The sequence below is a fragment of the Vipera berus genome (genome assembly GCF_964194415.1).
Source record: "Vipera berus genome assembly, chromosome: 6".
NCBI lineage: Eukaryota > Metazoa > Chordata > Lepidosauria > Squamata > Viperidae > Vipera > Vipera berus.
The window spans coordinates 78,213,223-78,240,444 of NC_138208.1; the positions used below are offsets into that span (position 1 = coordinate 78,213,223).

At 45.3% G+C, this 27,222-nt stretch overlaps 1 protein-coding gene across 2 annotated transcripts; it reads right to left on the reverse strand.

The window, feature by feature from the left end:
* Positions 1-1,186: 1,186 nt before the first annotated feature.
* Positions 1,187-27,222, reverse strand: BID (BH3 interacting domain death agonist). 2 transcript variants are annotated; one of them, XM_081331824.1, is made up of 6 exons: positions 26,974-27,222; positions 12,720-12,789; positions 6,874-7,075; positions 5,284-5,417; positions 4,142-4,354; positions 1,187-2,263 (listed from the first exon to the last, which is right to left on the reverse strand). In XM_081331824.1, the coding sequence occupies exons 2-6, from the start codon at positions 12,726-12,728 to the stop codon at positions 2,258-2,260; spliced, it is 564 nt and encodes a 187-aa protein (XP_081187950.1). In that variant the 5' UTR covers positions 12,729-12,789; positions 26,974-27,222; the 3' UTR covers positions 1,187-2,257. The 2 variants fall into 2 exon arrangements, with proteins under 2 accessions (XP_081187950.1, XP_081187949.1); XM_081331823.1 differs by having other exon boundaries at positions 27,097-27,163.

Genomic DNA, 27,222 nt, shown 5'->3' on the forward strand with positions numbered 1-27,222 from the left:
CGCCACCCTCATCGCTGCGAGATAAGACCTAATGTAGGTTCTTAACCGCAACCGGTCGGGTTCGGATCGGCTAGACCTCCAACGGCTCTCTAGGCCCCGTTTCCGACGCTTCATCTCCCGGAGCTCCGCGGAGAACCATGGAGCTCGCTGGGATCTGCGCCGGGTCAGGGGCCGCAAGGGTACAACCCGGTCAAGTGCCTCAGTGGCTGCCCTTTCCCAGGTTTCCACTAAGGCATCCGCCGAGCTGTGAGCAATGGAGGCAGGTGGGGACCCCAGCGCCGCTTGGAATCTATCAGGATCCATTAGGCGTCTGGGGCGGTACCATCTAATTGGCTCCGTACCCCCACGGAGGTAGTTGTTGGGACTAAATGCTGTAAGCTACATTACTTCCTATTGCTTCCATTGAGGAAACTTGCTTGAGATGCAGCAAAAACACTTTTGCTGCCTACTGAAATATTTGCTTCCTTCATGTGGATATACTTTTGGTTCCCGAATGACCTGCTGTGGATGTCCTGCAAGAGTTCTTGAAAGCAAAATAAGTGTCATGCTTGCTTAGTGTTTTGCACAGTAAACTGGAGCTGGGCAATTATTTTAAAAAATAGATGCTTTGGAACCTGCTTGTCCATATCCGAAGCATTTCTACATTGTGATTTTTAATCTGGTTGGAAAGCTGCCTGTCTGACCTTGTTTGTATATTGACCCAGGAAGAGAGAGCTGCCTGTATTTATGGCTTGAAAACCTTTCCAAGAATTCGGAGCCCTAACATAACCCATGCTACTTAAAAAATAAAGTCATTTGGTGATTTCTTCTTGAACTTACAGTACTATTTTTACTTTGTGCTAACAGTTTCATGAGAATGTACATCTCTTCTTCCTAGCATTGGACGTGTTGAGGCAAACTGGTATTTCCTTAAGCTGTATGACCATAATTATTTCCCTGGAGCTATTTTAAGAAACATGATGAGGAGGGCAGACATAATCTCCATCTTATTGTTACAGGCTTCTACTGTATGAATTAAAAAATATTGCCTCCAGTGTTAAAAACAAGTGTTCCTACTGTTTATAAAAGATTATGTGTATTTTTGCTTGACCGATAATCTCAAGTAAAAGTACGCCCTCATTTGTATTTTATTAAAGTTAAATTTTGAAGAAAAAGTGTGTGGACTTTTAATAGCTGGAGCAAAACATACTATTTTAAAATTTTATTAGCTGTAGAAAAAGAATGGCTGTATAATGTAGTAGTCTTCCACAAGTTGGTTTTTCTCAGATGTAATCCATACTCAGGCCAGAAAGCCTGCACAGCTGAACAATCAAAGCTCACAAAAAGACAGTCATATCTATTTAAATATTTAGAGTTGAGTCCATTCAAATGATCCAATATCTCAACCAATAAACTGAGATTCCACTCCTCTTGCCAGTACCTACAAGCTAGAATTTTTCAGATTACTTTTCAAATATCTCTCTAAATTACAGCGTTAAAAGATAAGCATATAAATCTTTCAAGTCAATTTATAAAACCTAATGTTTTTGTAAACAATTTGACTTCTTAGTTCCCAACTTTAATACAGAGACCTTCATCAAATCTTTAAAATTGTACAATGGCTATCACCTTTCCCCTCCATTGAAATCTGTATTCCAGCAATGGCCAAACCCAATCGTAAATATTATAATTGATCTTTACTGTACTGGTATCCAACAAGGTCATTTGCAAATAGGCAATTCCCTTTCCTAATATGTCTACAAAATTTGTAGTAGAATCAGTCTCAGTTGAGAACAATTGTTTCTGGCTCATGCATTTTTCATATTTAATATGAAAAACAATACACTCATTTTAATTAACTTTACATTATGGCATTTTTAATTGGCAGACGAAGCAGATTAACATGCATGGCCATTTGTTAAAAAAATTATAAATCAAGTATATTCTTAGCAAGTGGAAGGACAGACTGTCTAATGATATTGTTAGGTTGTCATTAGCTTCTGTTCCTCTTTTCAAGGAGAGATGCCATCAACACTACAATCCTGAAAATAATCCACTTTGCTTTTCTCCTGCAAGGGACATAAAAAATGGCCCAAGATTTCAAGTAAAAAATGAGAACTGCCAATACTAAAGTCAACTAAATAGAATAATGAAATACATTGATAAAAAATTCAAAAATTCAAAAATGTCTTAAAAATATCAAAATGACACAATTTTTCTTAAAATTGTAAAAAATAAAAAATGAATTCTTGCATGTAGATGTATGCATCCCTCTTGTTCAGTTCTAGAAAAGAAACAGAGAATTAATTGCATCCACTACAACTGTTAGTTGCATTAAGAAAATGGTTATTCAGATATTTTCTAAAGTAGCCAGTCAAGAATGTGTCAAGACAAGCTGAAAATCAGTACAAGACTGCACATTCTGCCCCCTATAAGTTCCAATATGCTGTAATTTCTTGTGGTTAGATATCACATAATAGACATTTTAGCCTAGGAAATAGTGCAAGCCTAGTTTATATAGTTAGTGTATAATTCATTGAGTTACATCTTGTCTAATCCAGATGACCTTTGTCCTTCACTCCCTGATCTAATTAATAAGACCAGTGTGTGCTGAAGAGGTTTTATATAAAATGTTAATTCTCAACAAATTCAAGACATGTTCTAGGTCAGGGGTCGGCAACCGGAAAAAGGAAAAGAGCCACTCAGAACCGGTTCCATCACACAAACAAAAAAGTGGGAGCCGCAAAAAGTGCGCGCGCGTGCGTCCACTCACGCGCATGCGCAAAAAACATTTTGCGCATGCGCAAAATGGGAGGCACCTGCGCGGCGACGGGTCTCCCCTTTGGAGAGGTGTGCGCCGTCCCTTTCGGAGACCTGCCGCGTTCGTCAAACATGGACGAACACGGCAGCTGTGCAAACGGGATGGCGGCGGTTTGGAGAGTGCGCGCGCACCTCTCCCAAGCCGCCGCTGTCCGGAAACCTGCCGCGTTCGTCAAACATGGACGAACGCGGCAGCTGTGCAAACGGGATGGCGGCGGTTTGGAGAGTGCGCGTGCACCTCTCCCAAGCCGCCGCCGTCCGTCGGCAGGTCTCCGGACGGCGGCGGCTTGGGAGAGGTGCGCGCGCACTGTCCAAACCGCCGCCATCCCGTTTGCACAGCTTCCGTGTTCGTCAATGTTTGACGAACGCGGCAGGTCTCCGGACGGGACGGCGGCGGTTTGGAGAGGTGCGCGCGCACCTCTGCCTTTCGGAAAGGTGCGCGCGCACCTCTCGGAACGGGCGGTGCCACTCCATTTGGAGAGGTGCGCGCGCACCACTGCCCGTTCGAAGAGGTGCGCGCGCACCGGGCGGCTGGGAGCTGCAGGAGACGGCTCAAAGAGCTGCATGCGGCTCCGGAGCCGCAGGTTGCCGACCCGTGTTCTAGGTCATTTAAGGATATCGCTCATAGCTACAGAATTGGCCTTTTAAAAATGTAGCAGTATTGGATCTGTTTTTAGCAGGTCTTGGAAACACTGGCCTCAAAGAGCTCTCATGGAGTCAGAATAATACAGGTAATCCTCGACTTAGAACCATTCATTTAGTGATTATTCAAAGTCATTAACAGCACTGAAAAAAGTGACTTATGACCATTTTTCACACTTATGACCCTTGCAACATCCCCATGGTCAGGTGATCAAAATGGCAAATGGCCTATATTTATGATGGTTGCAGTGTCCTGGGATCATGTGATCACCTTTTGTGACTTTCTGACACAAAGTCAATGGGGAAGCCAGATTCACTTAACTATGCAAAAAGAAATCACAAAATTCACTTGTCTTGCTTAGCAGTGGAAATTTGCGGCTCAATTGTGGTAAGTTGCGGACTACATGAAAAAGTGTATCAAGCCAAAATTCCCCAGGCTGCTACTGGTTCCAGGTTTCCCCCAACACCTTGGATCTAAGAAACCCCTCATACCACCTTTTCAGCATTAGGTTCTATGAATTTAACCTCCTTGAAAGAGGCATAAGAATCACTCTCATAAATGTATTAATCAGGATTTCTCAAACTTGGCAGCTTTTAAGACATGTGGCCTTATACGCTCAGAATTCCCCAACCAACAACCATCTCCTCTGATTTGGAGATAAACATAAGAATGCAATGTTGTGATTTTATCTATAATCACCTCAGGTCCTAAATTGTTCACATAATCGTGGAGGTTCTGGTCGATATAGTTCACTGTTGTGTTGAACACCTGCTGCAAGAACGCAGGGACTACATTGGCTACTTTCTTGGCCAAAACCATTGCGGCCACTAACATGGCTTTTTCCTGTTCCAATTCCCGAGGCATCATTGCCATGACGTTCTGCACTGCTAGGGACAGATGCTGGATTTTCACCTACAGAAACAGAAGAACAAAGACCTCTCTAAAATGCCGTTCTGGCCCCTTGAACTCTAATCCAGTCAGATGCTAGATTTTTCTCTTGACTGTGATCAAGACTACAACTAAAAAACATTACTAATAAAATGTAAATTAATGGTCACTGTTCATTATGAGAACACCTTTATATTTACAATTATGTACAAACTGGTAACAATGTTCAGTTACTAATTATGATTAATTGCACCCTTCCAGCATGTATGAATGGAGGGAATCATTTATCCTCATGCCCTCACTGGACTTTTGTGTCTTCTATCCCATTTTTTTGTCAGCTAAGTAAGGAGATACTTCAAAGACCATCCAAATTCAACTTCTATTTTTAGCTGTATTCAGCAACAGAACTGCCCTCCAAATTCATTTTTCAACTAAGTTGATGATCAGAACATTGAGAAGTCCCAATCAGCTAATGCCATTTGCTAGATATGCATGTGGTAATTGGAAAAAGAAGTCATGATTGACAAAAAGAGAAGAACCCTCAAAAAACCCAAGTACAGGATTTGTTTTCTCATTAGCAGTGGGCTAATGCCTCCTTAAGTAACACCAGCTGCCTGCAATTATTGCAGGTTCGAGTCCCACCAGGCTCAAGGTTGACTCAGCCTTCCATCCTTCCGAGGTAGGTAAAATGAGGACCCAGATTGTTTGGGGGCAATAAGCTGACTTTGTAATAATGCCGCTTGGGGGGGGGGGTGAAAGCCCTAATAAGCAGGCATATACATAGAATGAAGGCTATTGCTCAGCACATTTGATTTGTGCTTAGATTGTAAGCCGCCCTGAGTCTTTGGAGAAGGGCGGGATATAAATGGGATTAAAATAAAACAAATAAATAAAACAATTAAAGTCCTCCAGTGCTATCTCATTAACCCCCCTAGGTTTCTACTCCTTCTCACCTGACTGGGCACATTTTCCATCACGAATTGTTGTGCCAGGTTGTGCACAAATGAGGGCTCAATCTCAACAGCCAGTTTATCGCCTATTACAGCCAACCGTGCTCCTATTTTCCGGAAAGTTTCCTCATCGGCCACTGAATTTAAATCAATGAATGAAAAAGACAAAAGAACAAGTTGACTTTCAAGCATGCCAGAATATTGCGCAACCTAGATCATAGCTAACATTAGAAAACTGGATTTAGGACAAGATTGGATCCTGCATATGATTTCTATGTCAGAATACACAGAGGTGCTTTAAAGCCCATCCCAGCTTTAGACCAGGTGTTAGATTGGAAGTGCGCTGATGCTTTGCATTAGCTAAAGACCCTCCAACATTAGCAAGTGAATTAAACTGCAGTGAACGACAACCTAATGAGAATGTTTAGATTAATTAGATAACTGTTCAATTCATTTTGGAAGGAGACAAAGGAATTATAGTGCCATCCCTTGCAAAAAAATGGTATCCTCTAGTTGTGGTGGACTCTTCCCATCCATAAGAGGGAAAGAAGCATTTAGTTGAGGCATGTCAAACCGCCAGCCCGCAGGCTGGATGCGTCATCCCGAAACCGCACCCACCCTATTCCCAGCAATGGGAAAAAAGTCACGATACGTCGCGCAACATCACGTGACGTCGCGGGTTTGACATGCCTGATTTAGTTCATCACATTTGGAAGTCACTATTTTGGAAGGAATAAATTAAGTGAATTCAAGACATCTGCAGAAATATACAGGTAATCCTCAACTGACAATCAGAATTGGGACCAGAATTTCTCTTGGTGATTAAATGAGTTGTGCCTGTGTTTATGACCTTTTTTGCCACAATTGTTACGTGAATCACTATAGTTGTTTAAGTAAATCATGCAGTCATTCAGCAAACCAGGCTTCCTCCATTGTCTTTGCTTCTCAGAAGCCAGCTGGGAAGGTCACAAATGGTGATCACATGACCCTGGGACATTGCAACCATTGTAAATACATGCTGGTTGCCAAGGATTCAAGTTTTTACCACATGACTGGAGATGCTGTAATGTTTGTATGTATGAGGACTGAATGTAAGCCACTTTTTTCAGTGCCATTGTAACTTCAAAGAGTCACTAAATGAATGGTTGTATGCCAAGGGCTACCTGTATTAAGGGGTAGAAGGGCATTGTACTTAATTAGTTTTCCAGCTCAACAGTCATATAATTAATATCAATGCAAAGAATGTCTGTGTACATGAATGGATGCACACACAGCTGCTTCTCCTGGAAACTTGCTTCCTTCTGCTCTAACAATTCACAACCTAGTATCTAGGTTGGTTCACTTCCCTTCAAAAGGGAAGTTGGTTCACTGCCTGCTTTATAGAAATATGATTAAAAATATGCCACCCCTGCCCACTTTAACAGTTCAACATTTGGATGTAGCTTGAAATTTCATGAAGTGTTGATAATTTTGGCAGAATTTCATCGTTTGAAAGAGGATATATATTGAGCCTAACAAAGTCGCCAATCCAGTGTTAATAATAATTCCTTCAGTATTCCAACTGAAAAGTAGGAGATAAAGAACTTTGCTCACCCAATGCTCTGTCTTCTACTCGCCCAAAACTATTGCCATCTGTCTGAAGCTCCCCATCATCATACACACTATAAGACTGCTTTGGTGCCAACAATTGTTTTTTCAAACTAGAAAGTTTGGAAGCAAAAGTAACATCGGAGGAATTTTCCAGAAAAGAGTAGAGAACAATAGAGGTGATTTCTGTACTACCATAATGGCCACCCTGTTGGAAGAGACACAAAACAGAATTTATTAAGAGAATGTGCAGACCCTACATGACAAGATGAGGAGCAGGAATCTACCTGTGTGTTGTGACTCAGGGCCAGCCTGTGGGTCCGACAGCCGGCTCCGATGTATCGGAGGACTCAGATGTGGGGGAGGAGGGAAACGAACCGGCTGATGATGATTTGGAGGCTTTGCAGAGTCCTCAGCCGGGGACCTCTTCTCAGCTGTGTGAGCCCGAGAGTGCGGAGGATGATGACCCACAGCTGGCCCTGTTCAAGGACGCCCGACGCAGGAGGCAGACGAGCAGGGACAAACAAAGAAAGACTATGGGACTCCTCGGGAGGAGGCACAGGGAGACCACGCCCTGAGCTCTCTATAAAAGAAGTGTTTGGGGAGGGGCTGGTTGCTGAAAGCAACTTTTCCGCTTGAGAAGACAAGCTCTTGTGTTTTTGTTAACTGCGTAATTAAATCTTGGCAGAAGCCTTTTAGCCTTGGACGCTTTCCAGACTCTTCTTTTAATTAGGGGTTGTGAGAAGAGGGCTGGTTCAGAACAGTTTGCTTTCAGCCACCCACCCCTTAATACTACGATGGAGCAGCTTCTTGCCGAGAATGCCCAGCTCAACCAGCAACTCACCTTGCTGGCCACTCAGGTGGCACAACTGCAGGCTCAGGTACATGCTGCCCCCCCACCCAGGAGGAAATGTCAGATAGCTATGCCGGATAAATTTGCTGGTAAACCAGAACTGTTTCCTGCCTTCCTGGGACAATGCCAGCTTTATATCAGCGTGAGAGCAGCTGATTTCCCCACTGACCGAGATAAGGTGGGATTCGTGTTGAGCCTTCTGTCGGGAGATGCAGCTCGTTGGGGCACGCCTCTGTTGGCACAGCCTAGCCCTTTGTTGGATAACTTTGGGGGGTTTTGTGACCATATGCGCCTCATGTACGAGGACCCGATTAAGGCGCAGACCGCCACCCGACGTCTGAAAGCTTTGAGGCAGGGTCTGCGCCCCCTACAGGCCTATATCAGCGATTTCCGGCTGCTTAGCCAGGATTCCGCCTGGAATGAGGCTGCGCTCGTGGATGCCTTTCAGGATGGCTTGTCAGAGGAGATGTTGGATGAGCTGGCCCGCGTGGACATTCCCTCAGACCTGAATGGGCTGATCCATCTTTGTCTGCGGATCGATGCCCGGCTGCAGCAGCGTAAGAGTCGCCGTGCCACCCCACAGACCCCTGCCGCCCCTGTTGTGCGTGAGCCCCCAGTCCAGAGGGAGGAGCCAATGGAGCTGGGTGCCGCCAGGTCCCGTCTATCGGTGACGGAAATGGACAGACGACGATCGGAGGGGTTGTGTTTTTACTGTGGGGACCCTGGACATTTGGCTGCTTCTTGCCCGAAGAAGCGTCAGCGGGCGTCAGTGACCAAGCCTGCCCCGAGAAAGTCCCCTGCTTTGCTATCGGGAAACGGCCCGAGCCCGATCTAGACGGTGTGAAAGATCGGGCGACCCACAACGATCACGCCGAGCGACGCCGTTCCGACGGTGCCTGTGAACCTCCACGGCATTTGATTTTGGAGGCACGACTGATCCTTCCTGGCACGCCAGAGGGGATTCCGGTCCATGCCTTAATTGACTCTGGGGCTACCACTAACTTTATGGATTCGGCCTTTGTGGCCAAATGGGCTGTTCCCCAGTGTCCGGTGGATCCGCCCATGCTTGTGGAGACCATCGATGGTCGAGTGCTCCTGTCCGGGCCTATCACGGCCGCCACGCAACCCGTGTGTATGGCCATCAGTACCCATGTGGAGGCCATTCAGTTTTACGTCACTTCGGATCTGCACTTCCCCGTGGTCTTGGGACTGGCGTGGCTCCGGGCGCATGATCCACAGATCTATTGGTCTCAGAACTTGGTCACCTTCCCAAGTTTGCAGTGCGTGGACCACACCCGCCATATCTGTGCCGGCCAGGTGGAGGGTTCCTCAGGGGTTTCCTTGCCTCCCGTACTGTCCGACTTTGCTGACGTGTTCAGCGAGTCAGAGGCGGACCAATTACCCCCGCACAGGCCCTACGACTGCTCCATTGACCTAGTCCCTGATGCGCCTCTCCCAGTGGGGCGTTTGTACTCCATGTCGGAGCCCGAGTTGGCTGCATTGCGGGACTTCCTGACAAAGAACTTGGCTCGTGGATTCATCCGGCCCTCGTCCTCGCCAGTGTCTGCGCCCGTGCTCTTCGTCAAAAAGAAGTCGGGCGAGTTACGGCTTTGCTGTGACTACCGGAAACTCAATGCCATCACGGTGCGTAACCGCTACCCGCTGCCCCTCATCCCCGAGCTCTTGGACCGACTCCGGGAGGCTAAGATCTTCACGAAACTGGACCTGCGTGGAGCTTACAACCTCGTCAGGGTTCGGCCGGGTGATGAGTGGAAGACGGCGTTTGGTACTCGCTATGGACATTTCGAGTACACGGTGATGCCGTTTGGCCTGACCAACGCCCCCGCTGTGTTTCAGCATTTTATGAACGACATCTTTCGGGATCTGTTGGACCAGTTTGTTGTGATTTACCTGGACGACATCCTGATTTACTCTCCGTCGCGTGAAGTGCATCATCAGCATCTCCGTCAGGTCCTGCAGCGCCTCCGGAAACATCGGCTGTTTGCCAAGTTGGAGAAGTGCCAGTTCTACCAGGTGACCATTGATTTCTTGGGCCACCGCATTTCTCCTGAGGGCATCGCCATGGAACCGAGTAAAGTTGAGTCGTTGCAGAGTTGGCAACCCCCGCGTCGCGTGAAGGATGTTCAGCGACTTCTTGGATTTGCCAACTACTATCGGACATTCATCCCTGGCTTTGCTGCCTTGACAGCCCCCCTCACCCGGCTCCTGCAGAAGAAGACTCGATTCCAGTGGAACGCCCCCGAACAACAGGCATTCCAAGCTTTGAAGGACGCCTTCATGAAGGAGCCCATCTTGAAGCATCCTGACCCGCAACGGCCGTTTGTCGTGGAGGCGGACGCCTCCGACATTGCCATTGGGGCCGTGTTACTCCAGGCAGCGACGCCCAACGGTACCCATTTCCCTTGCGCGTATCACTCTCGGAAATTGAACCCCTCGGAGCGCAACTATACCATCTGGGAGAAGGAGCTGCTGGCCATCAAGGCAGCGTTCGAGGCTTGGAGGCATCATCTGGAGGGGGCGCGGCATCAGATCGAGGTCCGGACGGACCACAAGAATCTGGAAAGCCTGCAGACCGCTCGGAATTTGAACCAACGCCAGATCCGGTGGTCCCTCTTCTTTGCGAGGTTTGACTTCCGGGTGCGGTACATACCAAGCGGGCACAACCAAAGAGCGGATGCTCTGTCCAGGAAGCCCGAGTACACCCGAGTGGAAGACAAGCTTCCGCCCAGGACAGTGATCCCCGTCGAGTCTTTTGCTGCGGTGCGGGAGCCGGTGGATATACGGGCTCGGATCCGGGAGGCGCAGCAGCAGGAGGCGTGGGTGGCTCAGCGGAAGGAAGAGGTGGGGCCAGATTCGCCTTGGTCGGTCACGGATGGACTCCTGTATTATCGTGACCGGCTCTATGTTCCAGGAGGGCCACTCAGGGGACTCGTCCTCAGCCAGTGTCATGATAACCCGGCTGCGGGGCATTTTGGCCTGTTCAAGACTCTGAACCTGGTCTCCCGTACCTTCTGGTGGCCCCGAGTCCGACACGATGTCCAGTCTTATGTCACCTCCTGCGTCCCATGCAGGCAGGCCAAGTCAGCGACAGGGGCCCCGCCTGGTTTACTGCAGCCTTTGCCAACGCCCAAGAGACCCTGGGGGGCTGTGTCCATGGACTTTCTGACGGATCTACCCCCATCCTCCGGCTTCACGACAGTGTTTGTGGTGGTGGACATGTTGACCAAGATGGCGCACTTCATCCCCTGTCGCGGCTTACCGTCAGCTCGCGCCACTAGTCGCATGTTCATCCAACAGGTGTTCCGGCTGCACGGCCTTCCCGATAGAGTCGTCTCCGATAGGGGGGCCCAGTTTACAGCCCGCTTCTGGCAGGAGTTGATGCGGGCGTTGGACATTAAGGTTTGCCTCTCGTCCGCGCATCATCCTCAGACCGACGGGGGTACCGAGAAGGTCATCGGCATTTTAGAGCAGTATCTGCGCTGCTACGTTAACCTGCAGCAGGACAATTGGGTGGACTACTTGGCCATAGCCGAGTTTGCCTTTAACAACTCGCAGCACACTTCCACGCAGATGACACCGTTCTTGGCCAACGTGGGTTATCACCCCCGGTTTTTCCCCCTTTCTCCCGTGGACTCACCGGAGCCGGCAGCGAACGAATTCATGGCGGAGTTACAGGCAATCCATCGGTTGGTGCGACGGCAGCTGGAGAAGGCCAAGGCCGACTACAAGAGGTTCGCCGATCGGTCGAGAAGGGATACGCCTCCACTATCGGTGGGGGATCGGGTCTGGCTGTCCACCAGGAACCTGCCATCCACTCGGCCGGCGAGGAAGCTGGACCACCGTTACCTTGGACCGTTCCCAGTCGAGGCCGTCATCAACCCGGTCGCCTATCGTTTAACTCTGCCACGTTCCCTGCGCGTGCACCCCGTCTTCCATCGGTCCTTGCTGGTCCCCGAACGACCGGCCTGTCCACTTCGCCAGGCGGAACCTCCACCATCAGGAACTCGTGATGGAGGCAGCACCCCCGAGTACGAGGTCGCCAGCATCAGGGATTCCCGCTGGCTGAAAGGTCGCTTCCAGTACCTGATCGAGTGGAAAGGGTACGGGCCGGAGGACTTCACATGGGAAGACGCGACCGCCGTTCATGCCCCTGCGTTGGTGACTGCTTTTCACGAACAGTTCCCATCTCGACCGCATCCGGATCGGCAGACCCGGGGGAAGGGCCCTGCGGTGCGGGATAGTGTTGTGACTCAGGGCCAGCCTGTGGGTCCGACAGCCGGCTCCGATGTATCGGAGGACTCAGATGTGGGGGAGGAGGGAAACGAACCGGCTGATGATGATTTGGAGGCTTTGCAGAGTCCTCAGCCGGGGACCTCTTCTCAGCTGTGTGAGCCCGAGAGTGCGGAGGATGATGACCCACAGCTGGCCCTGTTCAAGGACGCCCGACGCAGGAGGCAGACGAGCAGGGACAAACAAAGAAAGACTATGGGACTCCTCGGGAGGAGGCACAGGGAGACCACGCCCTGAGCTCTCTATAAAAGAAGTGTTTGGGGAGGGGCTGGTTGCTGAAAGCAACTTTTCCGCTTGAGAAGACAAGCTCTTGTGTTTTTGTTAACTGCGTAATTAAATCTTGGCAGAAGCCTTTTAGCCTTGGACGCTTTCCAGACTCTTCTTTTAATTAGGGGTTGTGAGAAGAGGGCTGGTTCAGAACACTGTGTTAATTTTGAATTTAAACATTCCTCCATTGTCACATCAGTTAGTATTTAATTATTTTCATAGCTACTGAATGTATTTGGTCTTTGCTAAACTGGCTCCTAGTGGGAAGGGATGTTCCCCTGCTACCACTACTAACACCTGGGACATTGAAAATAAAGCAAATTGTGCATTTTTTTGTAAAGTCAATTCTTCCTGAATAAAGAATAAGCATTAAATCAAAAGACAAACCCATATAGTATTTGTTAGTAATTTTGAATCCAACCTGATTCATTGTAGCTGCTGAAAGAAGGCAATTGGATTATCTTGATTTGCAGAAGCCGTATATCATCTATCTGGAAAAGAGAAATTACAAATAAAAAGTGTAAAAATGCTTATAAGGGACGTTTTCTCAGAAATTTTAGAAGAAAAGGAGATGGATCCTGTTAGTTAATGGTAGTGAATCAAACATCTCCAATTCTACCTTCAGATCCTATAATTGGCTTTATAGAACAGCATGCTACAGTGTTTACTAGAAAAGTGAAGGATTCGCATAAAGTCATAAAAGAGCCAAGGTTGCCTACCCCTGGCCTAGAAGACTTCTAAGGTCCCTCTTCCAACTCTGTTATTCTGTTAAATTCTGTTTCTCCCCACATTACTCTCTTCTCCAAAGGTACATATCCTGCAAGCACCAATTATCTAAAATATGGACGGTAACATGGAGATAATAATCTAAATGTTGCTTTGTTCTTCTACCAATTATATCTCTGCAAGAACAGAGGACAATGAACAACACCAATGACAACTTGGTCAAAAGACTTCCCTCAACAGTCAGTGATGGGAATTATAAAAATACAGTGGGTTGAGGAAGGATTCTTAGACCAGACCAAATACTCCAAGCAACTTCTGTAGGAGGCCTGGTCTCTTTTCCTTCACTCGCAGATGGGATAGAGATGGTTCTTCTATTTTCAATGAATGTACAAAGATTAAAAATAAAATCAAGGCGAGTCTTAAAAAAAATTTCTACCACCAAATAGCTGAGACAAGCAAAGCCAGTAAGCTGGGGTAGTTCTCTGCGGGGAAAAAATGTGTGCAATATTCTGAACAATAAAAACAAATACGATAAACTTTTTCAGGTTTGTTACGTCTAGGAATGATACATTTATAATGAATATACAGTTCCTTTCATCTCCTAAAGTTATTGTGTTAATAATTCTCATATTTCCTTTTCCCACTAACCAAATAGAACAAATGCATGCTTTTCCAATTATATTTTAAATTTTAAAACATTTCTCTAAAATGTTTACATAATGCTGTCCATTTTGTTTAGATATGTGCATTTAAAATGCAATTGTACACAGGTTGACACAGCTCGGTCCACACATGCTTAGTATGGCTAATTTTAAGGCAATGGTGTGCAGGACTGTAATGTCTCACATTTTCCCCCTCTTCAGATATTTTCTACTGAAAATATTTACCTGCTGCAGAAGACTGAGCCATTTATACAAGATACAAGTCTTTTCTGTGTTATTATATACAGTGAAAAAAGTCAAACATGTCTTTAATCCTCAGAGGACAAAAGGAATTTTTTTTCTGTTCTTAGAATTGAACAAAACAGAAAACTGAGCCTCAATCAAACCAGAAGATGGAAGACAATAATAGTGACGGAAGTGACGATTCCTGGCAATAAATAGTTTGGGGAAGCCCCCCCCAAAAGTAAGAAATCATTATATGAGACTAAAATCATGGAACAAATATACACACAACCCCACAGGAAAAAGCTATTGCATTGTGGTTCAATCTTTATTTATTATTATGCATATTTTACTGGAACATGGCATCTCATATTATGGAGGCAGAATTAAAATTCTGAAGATCAGTACTCTTCACAAACATATAGTCCACATTTATATACCATGTTAAGTCATGCTTTTCTTTAACCATGATTTGATGAGTAATTCAGAAACAAGTTACTCTCGAGGAGGAACAAAGTAATCATAACCCGGCGTCTAGCAATTCCTGGATTCCTCTATACTTAGAAGGAAACTTAAAAAAAATCAGTAGCCAGGAAGCTATAACAGAAATACTTTCCCACTCACATATATCACAATTTCAAACTGTAAAACATAGCCCTAAAACAAGCCATTGTTTAGTTCCTGACTATAGACACACATCACAATGAACCATAAGGTAGCCACATTCTGGCTTAATGCCAAGTATGAACCAGTTCTCAATACTGTACTTGTTAACCAACTACCTTTCAACTATGGGGAGGGGCACGGGGGGAGGACTTCTCCATTTTCAAAAAGATTGTCATGAAGAATCCAGCCAGAATGCAAAGAGATTTATCTGCCACCATCAACAGTAGCTTTCATTTTTACAGGATATTCCTTCATATTCCTGCTCTTTTTTCTGGGCAGATGACCCACTTCTGAATTGCATGTGTCTTGCATTCTAAGAAAGCTGAGAAGCCTGCAAAAGCTGGCATCATTGCTACTTCCATTCCTCTGAATTAAAATACTTTTAATGGAAGAACTTGGTAGACTAGAACATCTGACAAGAGCTAAGGAAGGTATCTGTTAGCACTGGTGTCCCTTGAAAAGCATGCTGAGGCCTTTTGTAATAAGCAAGGCCCTCCAAAGTACTGCAGTGCATTTCTGCTAAACAATATTCCCTTTATTTCAGATAACTATTTATTTCAGATACTGTATGCAATTAGATTTAGATTTATTAAATTTATATGCCGCCCTTCTCCCCAAGGACTCAGGGCGGCTAACTATAGTTGCATCGTTCCTGTGCTGAGAGGAAGACAAACTAGATAAAACTTTTATTGTATCAAACTGCAGTCAAATTAGCCATTTTCAATTCCAATGAGAATTCTATTACTTTGCAATCAGACCTACTGTTTGCCCACTGGGTGGATACTATAAAGGATGAACCGGGATAAGCATGGCGGATTTGAAGGAGATGGTGCTAGACAGAGGGACATGGACAGTGCTGATCCATAGAGTGGCTGAGGATCAGACATGACTGAATGGCTGACTATGACAATGACACAAACAGAATGAAGCCCGAGACTGATCCTTGTTCAATGATGGGCATTCACATGCAATTCACAAGGAGATGTGCTAAATCACATCAAAAACTTACTCTGTTCTATTCCTGTTCTGACCGACCAAACGCCCACAGGAGTGCTCATGCATTTGGTACAAAGATTTGTTTTGACAAAAAGATGACAAACATGCTAGAAACAAACCCAACGTATTTTATTTGTTCCACTATATCAGCACTTGCTTGCCATGCACTGTGGTACTCTCAGACATCATTATCCAGACATTGATATTGATATAATGGTCTCTGATCAGAAAGGTAATATAATTGGCTCTGAGAGCTAGCTTGGTAGTCAGTCAGTCTATAATATGATTACATTTTGGACAAAATTTATGGCTGCCCAACTCACCAAACTGACTCACAACTTTCTTGGCATACAAGAAGGCTAAAACAGTGAATACAAATATAAAACCACTTGTCAGTATTAACGTATTATTAATAATCAATAATCAGTATTAATAAAAAGTGTGGCGTCTCGGCAGTTTAAGATGCTGGGCTTGTCAGTTGGAAAGCTAGCAGCCCGGGTTCGAGACCCAAGCGTCACACAACAGAGTAAGCTCCCGTCCTCGCCCCAACTCATGCCAAACTAGCAATTCAAAAGAATGCAAATGTGAATAGATAAATAAGTACCACTTCGGTGAGAAAGTAACAGTGCTCCGTGACATCACGCTGGCCACATGACTGTGGAAATGTCTTCAGACGGGGCTGGCTCAATGGCCTTGAAAAGGAGATGAGCACTGCCCCCTATTGTCGGCAAACAACTAGTGGAGTGAAATCCGCATGGCCTCCTTTACCTCCTACCTTTTATCCGTATTAATTATAAAAACATTTTAAAAACCCTAAAGAAAGAGAACAAATAAGGCCAGGCACCAGAAGCCCCTGAGTTCTGATACCGCCTTAGACATGAAGCCAGCCAGGTGGCCAGTTACTCTTGCTCAGCCCTAGGAAGAAGAAAGCTCGAGAAAATCACTTCTGAAAATATTGTCAAGGAAACGGCAGGATCTTGCCCAGAAGTCAAAACTGGTATGAAGGAACAAAAATTGAAAAAAAAATGGCCCTCGTGACTAACAGCCATTGATACCTTCAAATTATTCCATGAAGTTACTTCTTATGGATAGAACCAAATTGTCCAGTAATTTTAACAGGCTCATTCCCGAGGGTAAGAAATCAGAGGTAATTAAATCAAGAAGGAATGTAAGGTAATTGAACAGTCAGTAAACGCATCTAACTCTGAAGATACTGAGAACCAAGGGAGGGAATGAGTATCCCAATCTTCAGGATATGGCTTAGAAACCCTTCCTCTGACAACTCATGAGTTTATGACTGCTTTGCTCAGTGGATTACTTTGCATATATGACCCCTTGATCTGAGGCAAGCATCAGAAAATGAACAGTCAGCATTTCAGAACTTCAAATTATTCGTTACATTCCACAATACTAATTCTGATATAAGCATTGTGCAATATCTGTAGAATGCCGACCAAATGCCAGAAAAATTTCAATAAATATAACAGAAATAACTATAAATCCAGTCCATGGATTATTATAGGATGTCTATGTTTGCCATCAAATTTCCATGTATGCATCAGACAGGTCCAAATACTAAAATGGAAAGAAACTAACTGAAAAAGCTGGGATACGCCCAAAGTATTTCATTTGCAGGCTTGCAAGTAAGATTACTGGAGGACACCATCATATGCAGTCAATAGTCTAAACTATCTGAAATTTAAATAAAGTTGAAAAGAAGAAGCATTAGCCAATATTCTGTGGATAGAGATTTTTTTGAGTGAATAAGAATGAACATCACTGGAGACTGCAGATTTTCTTTATGTGCCTAATCTTTTCTTATAGAAAAACTTGGAACTTATGAATTTTTGGACTCTCAATATTTAGCATATAGTTTTATAAACAAAGTCGTATTTCAAAGATTCATTTTTCTGCTATGTATCTCATGTTCAGTTTATCGCAGAACAGACAAATTACTAAGAAACTAACAAAGAAAACTAAAGCAACACAGCATAGATACAGGAAATCTATGATGCATCGAATAGTTATAAAAAGCAAAATTGTACTCACCAAAACTACTTTTTATGCCAGACAAATCCACAATACAGTTTAGCATAAATATGCAGCTTCTTTTAAAGAAACCATAATTTACAAACCACAGGGAATGGGTACACATATTATGCTAAGCCAAACAGAAACAAGCCATGTTTTGCATTATGTTGATTCAATAGTTATTCCTTCTGTCCAAAGAACTATACTTCTAAATTAGAACTTTTTTTTTTACTAAAACTACCACAAACTAACACAATGTTGAAATACATTTGTTGCGTATTAGTAAGGCCATTAGTAAGGAGAAAAGTGCTAGAGTTAACCAAATTCACATTTTCTTCTTGTAGGATTAATCAACATAAAGGCAGAGTTTTAAACTAAAGGGGTAATGAGTAGATTGAAGCCAACATGTGAAAATTAGGGTTGCTTTGGGTTCATTTCATTATATTTTATATTTTATTTTTGCATTGCCCTGCTTGGTTGCAGGATCTATTGCACTTAACTAGTTCTCATAGGTAGCATGCATGATGCAAAGAAGGGTCTTTTTTAATCAGCTGACAAGTCACAGAGCCTCATGTTGATCAGGATTGAGAGTAGGTACAGGGTCACCCAACTGACTTGTATGTCAAAAGAGAACTAGGATTTGGTTTCCCCTACTACCTAGACCAGGGGTCGGCAACCTCGGCTCTTTTATGACTCGTGGACTTCAACTCCCAGAATTCCTGAGCCAGCTATGCTGGCTCAGGAATTCTGGGAGTTGAAGTCCACGAGTCATAAAAGAGCCGAGGTTGCCGACCCCTGACCTAGACCAATATCTTAACCACATCACACTGGTTTTCATATAAATGAGAATTAGGGTGAAGGTTGCAGTCTAGTCATTTGAATGAAGATGCACAGAATGCACTTGAAAAGCACTATGAAGCAGTATATACAGTAAGTCTAGGTACTATTGCCATCTCTTCATTAATTAGCTAAGTGGGATTGAGGGAAACAGACTGGCAGTTCTATGGTAAGTACACCTGGAACAGAAACATTATTCAAGAAACAATGAAAAAAATAATAATAGTAAGGTAAAGGTAAAGGTTCCCCCACACATGTGTGCTAGTCGTTTCCGACTCTAGGGGCCGGTGCTCATCTCCGTTTCAAAGCCGAAGAGCCAGCACTTGTCCGAGGACATCTCCGTGGTCATGTGGCCAGCATGACTAGACGCCAAAGGCACACGGAACGCTGTTACCTTCCCACCGTAGTGGTCCCTATTTTTCTACTTGCATTTTTTACGTGCTTTCGAACTGCTAGGTTGGCAGAAGCTGGGACGAGTAACAGGCACTCACTCTGTTACGCAGCACTCGGGATTCGACCCGCCAAACTGCCGACCTTCTGATCGACAAGCTCAGCGTCCTAACCCACTGAGCCACTGCGTCCCTATAATAATAATAATAATAATAGTAAACTCTGTCAAAAATATGGATACTTAGGATCAACCAAACCTACATGAGTCCGGTCTTTGAGATGTTGATTTTTTTTCATCAAGCCAAAGTTAACTTCTGCACAAATCCGAGCATTTATTTACTCCGCTAAAGTTATCTATGTGGCATTATTACTGTATTACAGTAAGATTGTGATTCATTTCTTCCTTTTTTCTAGGAACTGTACACAAGTCACACCTCGAATGACACATTACTAAAAAACCGTAAGTTTCTTGTTCGGTTACACAATTTCACAAACAATATAATAAAGTACCGTAGTTGGAGCAGGGGTAGGCAACCTGGGCTCTTTTATGACTCATGGACTTCAACTCCCAGAATTCCTGAGTCAGCATAGCATAGAATTCTGGGAGTTGAAGTCCATGAGTCATAAGAGCCCAAGTTGCCTACCCCTGAGTTAGACAAACGAAACTAAGAGAAGTGAGACCTAAGTTCATACCCTTATCTTGAGCTTTATGGGGGAGCTTGCCAACCTCTTCCAAAGATAAAGCAGTCCGGGGGGAAAAAAAAGATTGCCATCTATACTAGCTTCTTAAAATCCTTGGAAAAATACTAGAATAAAAATGCAATACGGTCACTTAAATTTGTAATCCTCAAGAAAGAAACCCCAGGAGCTTATAAGAAATCAGTATTTTGTAGTAATAGAACAGAACAAGGTGTCTTTCAAGCAGGAGCTACACATGAACTGGGAACTCTCAATTTTAATCTCTCTCAATTCCCAGACATCAGCTGTTTTCATAGTCTCACTTTTTTAAAAACGTCACAGAAGTAACTTATTTTTATTTTATTTTTTATTTTAATCCCATTTATATCCCGCCCTTTTCCGAAGACTCAGGGCGGCTTACACTCTAAGCACAAATCAATGTACTTAGCAATAGCCTTCATTCTATGTATATGCCTGCTTATTAGGGCTTTCGCCCCCCCCAAGCGGTATTATTACAAAGTCAGCTTAATTGCCCACAACAATCTGGGTCCTCATTTTACCTACCTCGGAAGGATGGAAGGCTGAGTCAACCTTGAGCCTGGTGGGATGCGAACCTGCACTAATTGCAGGCAGCTGGTGTTACTTAAGGAGGCATTAGCCCACTGCTCCAACAAGGCTCATTCACAAGGTTGTAAAAATGATGCATGGTACACGAAGAATGCTGAAAAATCCAAAAGGTAGATAACTTAGTACAGGGATTTTCAACCTTTTCACCCATTGTACCACTTTTAGAATATAGCAACATCCAAGTATCACCAGTCGCCTAGCAAGATGTCAAAAACGTGATGATAAAAAAAAGGGGGAAAGTGATGAAGTACAGGTAGTCCTCGACTTACAACAGTTTGCTTAGTGACTTTCAAAGTTACAATGGCACTGAAAAAAGTGCCCCCCAAGCCACAGCCGAGCAAGACGCCTGCCTGCCCGCCCGGTGGCGCTCTTCCTCCTGTCCGAGGTTTTTCATTGTTGTGAGCATTTCTGCTGAGGATTGGCAGCGGGGGTGGGGTGGGGGTGTTTGGTTTTTATTCCCCCCCCCCCGTCTGCTGGGTGGTTGCAGCAGGTTTTGGTCACTTCACATGACCCTGGGACACTGTGACCGTCATAAATATGAATCAGTTGCCAAACATCTATAAATCACAAGACCCTGGAGATCGGCGTGTCATCTGGGCTCAGCAGAAGCGCCAGGATCAGTGCTGCTTTCCAGCTGATTGGTGTTTCTCCAGGGCTCAGCGGAAGCACCAGGATCAGCGCTGAGCTCCAGCTGGAACCCGGTGCTGATCCTGGCGCTTCCACTGAGCCCTGACAGCCCTGAAGAAGCGCCAATCAGCTGGAAAGCAGTGCTGATCCTGGCATTTCCACTGAGCCCTGACGGCCCTGCAGCTCCAGCCATCTCTCGCTCAGGCTTGTGCGGTGCTGCCACTGGTTCATCTCATTCCCCTCCCCCGCTACCACTTTTCTGCAGAGGTGCTATCATTACTGATGCTTCAGTTATGAACTATTGGTTGGCTTAAATTGTTTTTAAAAATAAAGCAGAAAGTCAAGCAAAATATATCAATAAAACTTTTAAGATTTACGTTATACTGAATACTTAAATTCCCACCATAATCTGTTGTCATCTAATTTTGCAGGGTCTTAGGGCATTATTTTTTAAGCAATTCTAAATATCACAACTCGTATAGGACAGATATTAAATTAGGCCACAAAAGTGAAACAACACTGCAAAATCTGTCCCCATACTCATGATTGTAATCAGAAACTTCATGGCATGACTCAGGTAGCAAAGATCAGATTTATTAAGGAAGTAAGCTGTCAGAATTACGCTAAGATTCAGTTTCTAAGTACCAGGAAAACTGTTGCTGGAGGGAAAAATGAAAACGGGTGGTGGCTAAGAAGGCTAAGTGGTCTTAGTACAGCTATCTTACAAAGAATTATTTTCAAAACTCTATGCAAAGTTTATCATTTTGGTTCCTTAAATCTTCTTAAGCACGACTGGGGAATTTTGGCTCAGCAAATTTTACCGAATTAAATTTGCCACAGCCACAGGAAATCACTGTGATAGATAAAAGCTATACCTAAGCCACAATTGCCGTCTTAAATTATTATTTCTTTGGGGTTTTTATGACTATCTATTAAAATAGAAAAAGCCACAATAGCATAGGGTTAATAAGTCAATAAAGTAACAAAATTATAAAACAAAGAGATCAGTTACATTAAAAATAATCATAAATTTTATTATTTATTCAGAAATAGTTACATGACACTGCACTTTATTATCGTGTTGCTTGTTGTTGTTGTTAGTTGCGAAGTCGTGTCCGACCCATCGCGACCCTATGGACAATGTTCCTCCAGGCCTTCCTGTCCTCTACCATCTTCTGGAGTCCATTTAAGCTCACACCTACTGCTTCAGTGACTCCATCCAGCCACCTCATTCTCTGTCGTCCCTTTCTTCTCTTGCCCTCAATCTTTCCCAGCATTAGGCTCTTCTCCAGCGAGTCCTTCCTTCTCATTAGGTGGCCAAAGTATTTGAGTTTTAGCTTCAGGATCTGGCCTTCTAAAGAGCAGTCAGGGTTGATCTCCTCTAGGACTGACCGGTTTGATCGCCTTGCAGTCCAAGGGACTCGCAGGAGTCTTCTCCAGCACCAGAGTTCAAAGGCCTCAATTCTTTTGCGCTCAGCCTTTCTTATGGTCCAACTTTCACTGCCATACATTGCAACTGGGAAGACCATAGCCTTGACTATACGCACTTTTGTTGACAGGGTGATGTCTCTGCTTTTTAGTGTGCTGTCTAGATTTGCCATGGCTTTCCTCCCGAGGAGCAAGCGTCTTTTAATTTCTTGACTACAGTCCCCATCTGCAGTGATCTTGGAGCCCAGGAAAATAAAATCTGTCACTACCTCCACTTCTTCCCCATCTATTTGCCAGGAATTGAGAGGGCCGGATGCCGTGATCTTGGTTTTCTTAATGTTTAGTTTCAACCCAACTTTTGCACTCTCCTTCTTCACTCGCAACAAGAGACTCTTCAGTTCCTCTTCACTTTCTGCCACTTTCTGCCATCGTGTTGCTTAATGACAGAAATTCTGGTCCCAGATGAGGACCCAGATTGTTGGGGGCAATTAAGCTGACTTTGTAATAATGCCGCTTGGGGGGTGTATGAAAGCCCTAATAAGCAGGCATATACATAGAATGAAGGCTACTGCTAAGCTTGTAAGCCGCCCTGAGTCTTCGGAGAAGGGCGGGATATAAATGGAATTTTAAAAAAAAAATAGTTGCCATAGTTTCGTGAGGACTACTTGCATTGGTTTTTACCCCATCTTTTTCACATGTAATACAAGGTAACTAACACAACTATACTCCTGCCTCTGTGAGGTGGGTTGGACTGAGCAAAAGGGACCGGCCCAAAGTCACTCAAATGACTTTCCTGCCTAAGGAAAGACTAGAACTCAACCATCCAGTTTCTAGGACAGCATCTTGATCACTACATCAAAAATAGTGTATACCATTTTTATTCAAGGTGGGGAAAAAATCAATTTTCAAAAAGTTTAAGCTGTAAGCACTTCTACAACTACTGTACAATTAAATACTGAGGTAAATTCAACCATTGAAATCTTTTGCAAACTATGGCTCAGTGGGTTAGGAAGCTGAGCTTGTCGATCAGAAGGTCGGCAGTTTGGCGGGTCAAATCCCGAGTGCCGCGTAACAGAGTGGTGTATCTGGTGTCTTCGGTTTCGTGCTTGTGCGAGCGAACTATATATTTTTTACTTATATAGTTAGATGCCAAGACAGAGTTTGGTATACAAATTTTGACTGCTTTGTTGCCATAGTTGCAATTGTTAAATGATTGCTTGGGTCATTAAATAGATGGAGTAAGAGAGATGCCTGCTGAAGGAGGGCAGTCAGCTCCCCTGTGATGTGGAAGGGAACTTGTGTGCTGGGTTGGAGATGAAATGAGTTCCATTTCTGCAGCCTGACAAAGGCTTACCCCACCCCTTATTTATGGAGGAGAGAGAAAATTCTTCAGAAGGCAGCAGCAGCTTCCAGCCTTCCCCTGCTGGCTTCCCCATTGACTTTCTGGGAAAGCCAGGAGAGAAATTTGCAAATGAAGATCACATGATTGTGGGGGGGATTGGCAACCCATCATAAGTGAACCAAGCACCCAGTTCCTGGTCATGTGATTGTGCAGAGCAAGGGGAGTTAGTGCAACACTTTACAATAGCCAAAATGCTTTAGAGACCCTTTCCGAGCTGTTACAACTTCAAATGGTCTTTAAAAGACCAGGAGACTGAGTTCTAGTCCTGTGCAGGCATGAAATCAGGCAAGTGACCTTGGGTCAGTCACTTCCTCTCAGCCCTGGAAAGGAGGCAATGGCAAACCACTTCGGAAAATCCTTGCCCAAAGAACCAGGCAGATTTGTTCAGGCAGTTGCCAGGAGTCAGGGCTGATTTGAAGATGCACATGCACATACACGGAAACACAGAAAGTTGCCAGTTGCTACTCTTCAAAAGACAGTAATGGCCCTTTCCCGAAGGACTCAGGGCGGTTTACAGGGTGATTAAAAACAAAAATACAAAAGTTAAAAACAATTTAAAAAATTATATCCGTCCCTGAACAAATAAAACCCCAGTTAAAATTAAAATTAAAATTCTCAGCCTGGGCCAGAGAGCTCGAAGAGCCAGGTCTTCAGGTCCCGGTGGAATGAACAGAGGTCGGGGGCAGTCCTAAGCTCCACTGGCAGCTGGTTCCAAAGGGCAGGGGCACCCACTGAGAAGGCCCTATCCCTGGGTGTCGTCCGCCGGCAATCTCTTACCGGTGGCACCCTGAGAAGACCCTCCCTGTGGGAGCACACTGGACGAAGGGAGCTTGATGCCGGCAGCAGGTGTTCCCTCAGATATCCTGGACCCAAGCCATTTAGGGCTTTATAGGTCATCACCAGCACCTTGAATCTCACCCGGAGGGCAACCGGGAGCCAATGCAGCTCGCGGAGTAGAGGTGTTACATGGGAGTATCGGGAAACCCCCATCACAACTCGCGCGGCCGCAATCTGCACCAGCTGAAGCCTCCGAGTGGTCCTCAAGGGCAGCCCCATGTAGAGAGCGTTGCAGTAGTCTAAACGGGAGGTCACGAGCGCGTGAGTGACTGTGCGTAGGGCATCTCGGTCCAGATAGGGTCGCAAATTAATTAATTCCAATAATAAAATGTATTAATATTAATATTATATATTAATATTAATATTATATATTAATATTAATATTATATATATTATTAATATATTAATAATATATATTATATATACCAACACACAACAACCAAGAAGCATATTGTTTTGAGATGCAAATAAGCAGATATAAAAATATTTTTACTCACCTAAAATTTACAGGGACAGAATTTTATGTTATACAGGCCCATCACCCACATATATTTTAAAACTCTCCACTGAAACAAAATAAGGCATTACTTCACTGATGCCTATTTAATAGGATACATTTGCTACAGATATAAGCAAAGAAAGGGTCAGGAAAGAAGGCCCATGAGGCTGAGCAAAGCACTGGAATTCCCCATTCCTTCTATCAATTCTAGTTTGATTCTCAATGGGAGAAGTAGATGTCAAGAATTAATAGTTAGACAAAGCAAGATTTGGAGTCCAGCAAGGTTGAATTGGAAAACAGACAGAATACTACTTTTCTACATTAATTTATATCCATGATAGATTTACAACCACATCTCTATGGGAAAACACAGAACCTTATTTTGGAAACACAGCTCATCTAGTCCTATCCAAATTATCATTACATATGTAAACCCATTTCCATCTACACTCTGGCTACCAAAATGAATGTTCTTATTAAGGCTGTCCATTGAGGATCTCTCCTCACAACAGCAAGTTCAGACACGGCTACTTTAATGAGTTATGGGAAATGGGCCACTTGTGCTCTTGTAACATTCCAAAGTCTTTTCTGCATATCAATCCTGAAGCGTTGCACACAAAAAATATTTGGGCTATCCCTCATCTGGGCAGGTTTTATGAAATAATATACTTTTCTGCCAGCCTGGGGCACCCCAAGATCAGCAGAAGGGCAGTGGACTTCATGAGTCCCACACCGCCTGACCTAACTGCAAAGGAGGCAGGGCAGCTGTCCTTAGCTGAGATGCACTTGCCTGGCTAAAGAAACTAAGTTTCAAACACACACACACACACACACACACACACACACACACACACCAAACCCACAGCCCTGCGAGAGGTCCGAGTTAAACCCACCGTCAAGGCTAGCCATCCTTTGCAAGGTAAAGCCTTGGTGGAGCAGTGGGCAGTGGGCTAATGCCTCCTTAAGTAACACCAGCTGCCTGCAATTAGTGCAGGTTCGAGTCCCACCAGGCTCAAGGTTGACTCAGCCTTCCATCCTTCCGAGGTAGGTAAAATGAGGACCCAGATTGTTGGGGGCAATTAAGCTGACTTTGTAATAATGCCGCTTGGGGTGTGTGTGTGTGAAAGCCGTAATAAGCAGGCATATACATAGAATGAAGGCTACTGCTAAGCTTGTAAGCCGCCCTGAGTCTTCGGAGAAGGGCGGGATATAAATGGAATTAAAATAAAAATAAAATAAATAAAAATAAACCATCACTACCTGGAAACACGCCTCATCCCAAACCACGGTTTACGAAGCGCAATCAATCATTCATTCCGGCCCCGCAACGCTAACACGGGAATCTTGGCGGAAATCAGGTGGTTAACGAAAAAGAAGCAGCCAGTTGCCGGGCCGGTCTCAGCCTTCCAAAACCCGAGCCCAGCCAGACGCTTCTACCTCCGCCTCCCCATTCCCACGAGCTCCGAGGGGAGGACGCCGGGCCGGAATACCGGGCAGGGCGAACCAAGGAGCCCCCCGTCGCAAGAGGAGAGGCAATTCGGCCCCTCCTCCACCTCCGGGGGTCCAGGGAGCCCCCACCCCACCCCGCTAAGCAGACCCCGGCCGCTAAAGCAATGCTTTTCAACCTTGGCCACTTTAAGATGGGTGGACTCCAACTCCCAGAATTCCCCAGCCAGCAACGCTGGCTGGGGAATTCTGGGAGTTGAAGTCCACCCATCTTAAAGTGGCCAAGGTTGAAAAACACTGCGCTAAAGGGCGGAGACCCTCCTCAAGCTTTGTCCAGACAGGTCGGAGCATCCCCGTCCCTCCTTGCTTGGCCGGGAGAGGCGGGGAGCGAGGTGTCGCCTTTGGCTTCGGCGAGGGCGCCTGCCCGCCATTTGCAGCCCGCGGGATTCTTTCCCTCCAAGCGCCCCATTCCCGCCCGGCTGAAAGGGAGGGTGGGTGGGGGGCTCCTTTGGCTCGCCGCAAAGCCCGCGCGCTCCAGGAGAAGGAGGGGGGCTGTCGCACACGCGCACTCGGGGGCTTCCCGCGCGGGCACGGCTCCTACCCGAAGAGGTCGCCGGCTTGGCTGGCGGGGAGGGAGGAGGAGGAGGAGGGGGGGGAGGCCGCGGCAGGGCCGGCTGTCAGAACCGCGCGCCGAGAGAGGGAGGTCGGCTTCCCAAGCGCTTACCGCAAACCCGCGGAGGTTGGTCCTGCGAAGCGGTGCCGGGCCGGCCAGCCTCCTTCTCCTCCTCCTCCTCCTCTCCGAGTTGTGGATTTGCCGCCGCGGGGCTGACTTCACTTCCTCCCGAGTCTG

Bases quoted from the DNA above. Each gene is read 5' to 3' on its own strand.
- BID (XM_081331824.1), bottom strand. The intron at 5,418-6,873 runs GTGAGCAAAGTT...ATTTAAATTCAG, and splicing joins AGTAGAAGACAGAGCATTGG to TGGCCGATGAGGAAACTTTC. The intron at 4,355-5,283 runs GTGAGAAGGAGT...CTGTTTCTGTAG, and splicing joins TGGAAAATGTGCCCAGTCAG to GTGAAAATCCAGCATCTGTC.